The sequence below is a fragment of the Phacochoerus africanus genome, chromosome 4 (genome assembly GCF_016906955.1).
Source record: "Phacochoerus africanus isolate WHEZ1 chromosome 4, ROS_Pafr_v1, whole genome shotgun sequence".
NCBI lineage: Eukaryota > Metazoa > Chordata > Mammalia > Artiodactyla > Suidae > Phacochoerus > Phacochoerus africanus.
The window spans coordinates 66,580,014-66,586,780 of record NC_062547.1 but is presented as its reverse complement, the minus strand read 5'-3'; the positions used below and the strand labels follow the sequence as shown (position 1 = coordinate 66,586,780).

The 6,767-nt window shown below is 51.4% G+C and overlaps 1 protein-coding gene across 1 annotated transcript; it reads left to right on the top strand.

Moving 5' to 3' along the window:
* Positions 1-1,573: 1,573 nt before the first annotated feature.
* On the top strand, positions 1,574-5,408 carry CALR (calreticulin). Its single transcript, XM_047776903.1, has 9 exons — positions 1,574-1,753; positions 2,120-2,221; positions 2,406-2,609; positions 3,037-3,131; positions 3,221-3,430; positions 3,514-3,627; positions 3,711-3,854; positions 4,435-4,527; positions 4,611-5,408. The coding sequence occupies exons 1-9, from the start codon at positions 1,663-1,665 to the stop codon at positions 4,809-4,811; spliced, it is 1,254 nt and encodes a 417-aa protein (XP_047632859.1). The 5' UTR covers positions 1,574-1,662; the 3' UTR covers positions 4,812-5,408.
* Positions 5,409-6,767: the final 1,359 nt, after the last annotated feature.

Below are 6,767 nucleotides of genomic sequence, written 5' to 3'. Positions count from 1 at the left end.
GTTTAATTCTAGCAAGAACCCTTCTTTCCTTCCTTCTGTCACAGATAAAGTAGGTTTTAAGTTTGTTCTGTGACAGGTGCTGCAGAACACCTGCAGGGGGATTGTGAGGTTAACAGGTACAGTGTCTACCTTCTGGCAGGAAGCACCAAGACCACATGTCCATGACACATGTGGAAGGGAGGGAAAGCAAGTCACTGGACGTTCCTTTGGGGTCCTGGGGGGCATGGGGCAGGAGGGGTGCAGGTTGGGCAATACTGGATACTGCCTTGGGGAAGGGGCAAAACCACAACTTCTCCAAGATCCCTCATTCCTCCCTTTTCTGAGTTCCCACAACTAGAGGGGAAGCACCCCTACCTACCCGCCTTCCAAAGTTCCCTCCCAATTCCCAGGTCCAGTGCCTATTTGCTCATAGTTTGGGAAACCCCCAGCTCTCCTTCCTCCTTCCTGTAGCCTAGGGGCAGGGAGCTGGTGTCAGTTACTGTCATGCCCCTCTGGCTTCAGAAGAAGGCTCCAGATTCAGGGGTCCTGCCCACCTCTCTTGGACCTTATCTTCCCCACCATCTGTCCCTTTTACTCCCTCCCCAACTGAACCCCCTGCCCCCTCCTCTTTAGCCGTTTAATTGCAAAAGCGAGCCGTTTGTGGGAGACCACAAGACAGTGACCCCTTTCAGTCTACCGGCTGAGGAAAGGGTGGAGGGTATATTGGAGAGGCTCCAATAAAGGGAACAACCCTACGGAGCCACAGCCTGTAGTCACATCTTCAAGCCATCTGGGCTTCCTTCCTTTTGTCCCAGGACATCCCTAAGATCTTTGAAAGCACTTCTGCCAGGCAGCAGCTGGCCAGCGCCGCTCCTCTTGGCCTTTCAGGAGCTCCTGTGACTTCAGAGAGGCTAGGTGACTTGACCCATTTCACACAGCAGCAGTCTTGACAAAGCGGCCAGGACACTAGGAGCCACACGGAGGAGAGAGCCGGCACTATCCCCGCAAGGCTGCATGGCTCTGGCGCTAGGGTGAAATGAAGCCCCACGGCCCGGTGACCTCCGCCTCATCCTGGGCAGGGCGGGGTGACTGGAGAGAAAGAGGAAGAGAAAAAGAGAGGGTTGAATTAGAGAGGCTCCCCAAATTCGCAACAGAAAAAGGCTAGGAAAACCTTGCCCACCCAGCCCCAAAGAGGGGATGAACAGAGGCGAGGCTGGAACAGGGTCATAGCTCAGCGCAGTGGCACCTGCACTCGCGCGCCTTCTTTAAACGCCTAGCTGTGAAAAGAGGCTCGCGGGCTAGGGCGGGGTTGGGCCGAGGTCTGGTCACATGACCTAGCCTGAGGGGCTGGAGGCCCCCACTCCACCGGTGGGCGTCCCCCACAACGCGTGGTCGACCTTCATTGGCCAGTGGTGCGGCCAATAGAAATCGGCCATCTGGGAACCCAGCGTTCCGAGGCACAGCCTAACATGCTGAGCCGACAAAGATCCAATGGAAAGGCAGGGTTACAGCCACAGACCAATGATACGGCGGGGAAGGAGGGTCAAGAGGCAGGACCAGGTTGGTTTGAGAGCGGGCCCGGTATAAAGGCTCGTGGCCGGCGGTAGCGTCTGTCCGTACTGCAGAGCGGCTGCTGGAGGAGTGACTTAAAGGGCCCGCGCGCCGCCGCCCCCTCGGCCCGCCATGCTGCTCCCAGTCCCACTACTGCTCGGCCTTGTCGGCCTGGCCGCCGCTGAACCTACTGTTTACTTCAAGGAGCAGTTTCTGGACGGAGGTAAGCTTTAGTGCCGCCTCGAGGCCTCTCTAACGAGGCGGCTGGCCCCCTAGCCCATATCTGCGTGTCTTCTGTAATTACTGCTCAGAGGGCGAACACGGTAGTCTTCAGGGACTAAAGCCGCAAGGCGATCCTTCCTTCTTCGTCCCTAAGGAGCGTGGAGGGCGCAGCGGCCTTCTGCGGCGGGAGTTAGGGCTCGCCCGAGGCTCTCTTAAGCCATTAGAGATGTCAGACTAGAGGCCGGGGTAGGGGAAGTCGGAGAGAAGAATAGCTCTTTATTTGCCCCTAGCAGTTTGTGGGTCTTGGTAGGTGTTTTGTGGGGGGTGATGAGCAAGGCCGCGCTGACCTGCTGCTCTGGTCCCCTAGACGGGTGGACTGATCGCTGGATTGAATCCAAACACAAACCGGATTTTGGCAGATTCGTTCTCAGTTCCGGCAAATTCTACGGTGACCAGGAGAAAGATAAAGGTAAGAACCTAGGGATGGGTTCTCAGATCCAGGAGGACTTCCTGGAGGAAGCTCCTAATCATCGCACAGATTGGGTACCCCTAGGAACAGAGCAGGGGGAGGAAGAGGCAGTCGTCTCTATTTCCCACATTAGGGTACTCCGGGGATTGGGCTGAGTCGTGACCTCACTATCGTCCCTTGCTAGGGCTACAGACAAGCCAGGATGCCCGGTTTTACGCTCTGTCGGCCAGATTTGAGCCCTTCAGCAACAAGGGTCAGACGCTGGTAGTGCAGTTCACGGTGAAACACGAACAGAACATCGACTGTGGGGGTGGATACGTGAAGCTGTTTCCAGATGGTTTGGACCAGACAGACATGCATGGAGACTCCGAATACAACATCATGTTTGGTGAGGGGGCCCCACCCTGGTCCTGACCTCTGGTTAGTTAGACGGAGCCTGAAACCCCGTGTGCTCCTTATATATAGCCCATGAAAAGTAGTCTTGAGAGAACAGAAAACCCTTACGTGCTTAAGTTTTTCTTTGGAAGGGAAGCTGAGGGAATAGTTACAGTTAACAACTTTCTGCTTTGTTTTTGGTTTAAGGCTGATAGTCTGTGTGATGTTTATGTAGCTATTTTCCAATTCTACAAGTTCTCTGAGCACTTAATTTCTCTCCTTTGACTCTTTATTCTTAGTCCCTTAGAGATAAAGTCTGAATTCTGTTTTGAGCTTTGCAGACCTGCGTTTAAGAACCAAGTTTTCTTTTTGTAAAGGGGTGGGGGTAGGGCTCAGTGATGGGGAGCCTCTAACTCTAACCGGACCTACTTCTCACCAAGGCCCGGACATCTGTGGCCCTGGCACCAAGAAAGTTCATGTCATCTTCAACTACAAGGGCAAGAACGTGCTCATCAATAAGGATATCCGTTGCAAGGTGCATCTGGGGGTGGTGACAAATGGCTGTCAGGGGAGGCTCAGAGGCCAGCCGGGTGGGTGGGGCCGCTCATCTCCTACTCTCTTCAGGATGATGAATTCACACACCTGTACACACTGATTGTGCGGCCCGATAATACTTATGAGGTGAAGATTGACAACAGTCAGGTGGAGTCAGGCTCCTTGGAGGACGATTGGGACTTCTTGCCGCCTAAGAAGATAAAGGATCCTGATGCTGTGAAGCCTGAAGACTGGGACGAGCGAGCCAAAATTGATGACCCTACAGACTCCAAACCTGAGGTTGGTGCTTGGGTGGGGCTTCCCTCAAGGTGAAGAGTGTGGAGGACCACTGTGACGCTTCTGATCTCCCTGTGTTCCTTCAGGACTGGGACAAGCCTGAACACATTCCTGACCCTGATGCTAAGAAGCCCGAAGACTGGGATGAAGAGATGGATGGAGAGTGGGAACCGCCAGTGATACAGAACCCAGAGTACAAGGTGAGCCTGGGACTCTGAGCAGGGCAGTGCACCATGGGGAATGCACTGATCTCTGCCCACCCACCAGTTCCCTTCTTCTGCAGGGTGAGTGGAAGCCCCGGCAGATTGACAACCCTGATTACAAGGGCACTTGGATCCACCCAGAAATAGACAACCCTGAGTACTCCCCTGATAGCAACATCTATGCCTATGAAAACTTTGCTGTGCTGGGCCTGGATCTCTGGCAGGTGAGACTGGGAGGGAAGAGGAGGGATCCCTAGGGGACACCAAGTGCTGAGGGTCAACCCATGAGTAAAGGGAGGCCTGGCTGCAAAGTAGTGCTTTTGGAGGGGAAATTTTTGGTCTGTCTTTTTTTCCAGCACCTGCTTTAATGTACTTATATGCCTGGTATTTTTAAATATTTCTAGGGGAACCAACTCATTTAACTTACCCCAACAACCTAGAAGGTGGTGAGAGAACCCCATTTGAAAATTAAGTTCATAAGGACTGCAGTTTGGTCTGTTCTGTTCACTGATGTACTTTCTGCACCCAGAATGGTTCCTGGCACATATTAGGTACTAAGAAAATGTTTGGAGAAGGGAGTGAGTCCATTTTACAGAGAAGAAACTGAGGTGCAGAGAGGTGAAATCACCAGCCCAAGGTCATATCACCAGGAGATTACAGAGCTGGGGTTTGAACCCAGGCAGCTTGTTTTTTTTTAATTGCAACATTGTGTAATGGTTATGGGTACATGGACAGGAGACCTTTGTAAAGCCAAGGCCAAACAGGTGTCACTTCTGACCACCTATCTATCACCTGGTCCTACAGGTCAAGTCTGGTACCATCTTTGACAACTTCCTCATCACCAACGATGAGGCCTACGCTGAGGAGTTTGGCAACGAGACATGGGGTGTTACGAAGGTGGGACCAGGGTCCAGTCCTGGGCTTTTGGGGGTAGGGGGCAGGGCTGGAGTCAAGCTCTGAGCTATATGCTTTGTACACAGGCAGCAGAAAAGCAAATGAAAGACAAGCAGGATGAAGAGCAGAGGCTAAAGGAGGAGGAGGAGGAGAAGAAGCGCAAGGAAGAGGAGGAGGCAGACAAGGAAGACGAGGAGGACAAGGATGAGGAGGAGGAGGAGGAGGATGAGAAGGAGGAGGAGGAGGAGGAAGATGCTGCCGCTGGCCAGGCCAAGGATGAGCTGTAGGGGCCACACCACTGCCTCCAGGGCTGGACTGAGGCCTGAGCGCTCCTGCCATAGAGCCGGCCGCGCCAAATAATGTCTCTATGAGACTGGAGAACTTTGATTTTTTTTTTTTTTCCTTCCAGGCGGGTTCTGATTTGGGATGGATTTGGTTTTGTTCTCCCTCCCCCCCCCTTTTTTTTTCTATTTTTTTAACTTGTGTTTTGTGTTTGATTCTTCTTCAGCCCTCACCCTGGCCTTCATCTTTCTTGATTGATATCTTTGCTTTCTTCTATCTCCTCTCCCCAGATTCCTTAGTTCCTCTCCAACTTGGGGACTCTGGGTGAATTGTGTGGAGAAGCCCCAGGCCCAAAATTCTATCTGCTCTCCTTCCTTGATCCCAGAGTGGGGGGGTGGGAGAAGAGGGTGGCAACCCAGGCCCCCCAGCACTGAGGAAGAATGGGGCTCCTGGGGCCTGAGCTCTGACCGCCCCCACACACACTTTTCCCCTGCCCCCAGGACTCGGCCACTTCTGAGTGGGGCAGGGGATTCTAGCTCGGCTCATACTGAGAATGTAAGAACTACAAACGAAATTTCTATTAAATTAAGTTTTGTGTCTTCCTCCTGTGTTTCCTTCTGGGGGAGGCGACTCCTAAGTGAGCCTCATTTTTTCAGCCACTAAAAGTGTTGGTTAATTGTCCTATAAGGTTACAAGGGCCCTGGTTTACCGGCAGAACTGCAAATGAGTGGGAAAGAGTAAGTTACTAAGTACCACTACAAATGGCCTATGTATTAAGTCATTGAGTCCTTGTATCAAACTGTTCAGTTTTGGTTCTAGTATCACTTCAGTTTCATGAGACGAGGGCCAGAATTTAGTTTGAGATGAGACAGGGCTTTGAAACCATACCTTAGCCACTATCTCATACAAACTGTTTTATATTGGTCCATATGTGTCCACCTTATCAAGCAAAAGTTTTAAACATTTGCCTTTTTTTTTTTTTTTAAACTTTTTAAGGGCTGCATGTGCAGCATGTGAAAGTTCTCAGGTTAGGGGTCTAATTGGAGCTACAGCTGTGGGCCTACATCACAGCCACAGCAATGCCAGATCCAAGCTCTATCTGACCTATACTGCAGCTCACAGCAACGCTGATCCTTAACACACTGAGTGAAGCCAGGTTTTGAACCTGCATCCTCATGGTTACCAGTTGGGTCTTTAACCCCCTAAGCCACAACGGGAATTCTTACAAACACTTTTTTTTTTTTTTTTTAATGCTGATTCCACCGGGACAGGGATCGAATCCGTGCTACAACAGTGACCCAAGCCACTGCAGTGACAGTGCCGGATCCTTAGCTCAATTTGCTGCCAGGGCACTCCTAAACACATTGTTCTTAATACCAGCCCGTGTTAAAAGCTATAAATACCTTTCATTAGTCAAAATATCTTCAGAAGGTGGTATCTAGCTTACCCATGGTGTTCAGTAGCCAAGTTGGGATCTGAACTTCTTGAAGGGAAGAGGTGGCCTATTCTTGTGTGGAAGCTTCTTAGCTCAGGGTGTGTGGTAAAGGGACAAGCAGCAGGACCTGGTTAGAGTTGGGGAAATGAGTGAGGTGGCAGGGGACTGCACTGTGTCCTACTTGGATAGGAATGGTAAAAAGATCAAGTTCTGAAGCAGCATATGAAGGAGGTGGGGAGTCCATCACCTCCAACCAGTCTGCCATAGCACGTTTTTCACCTTTGGCCAACTAGCACTTCATTTCCTTGTTACTTGGACAGGCCTCTTTTGTGCTTCATTCCTGTGTCCTGCAGCCCAGCCCCACCCTTCTGGGAAACATCCCAATTAGCATATCCAGGGAAAGGAGAGAATTTTGTATTCAGTGTAGGAAAGCCTTGGAAGTTACATCCTCTACATACTGCAGATCATGTTGGAGATAGTGGTTAGGGAAGGAGCAGCAGAGAGGGGGGAGACCCAGGAACTAGAA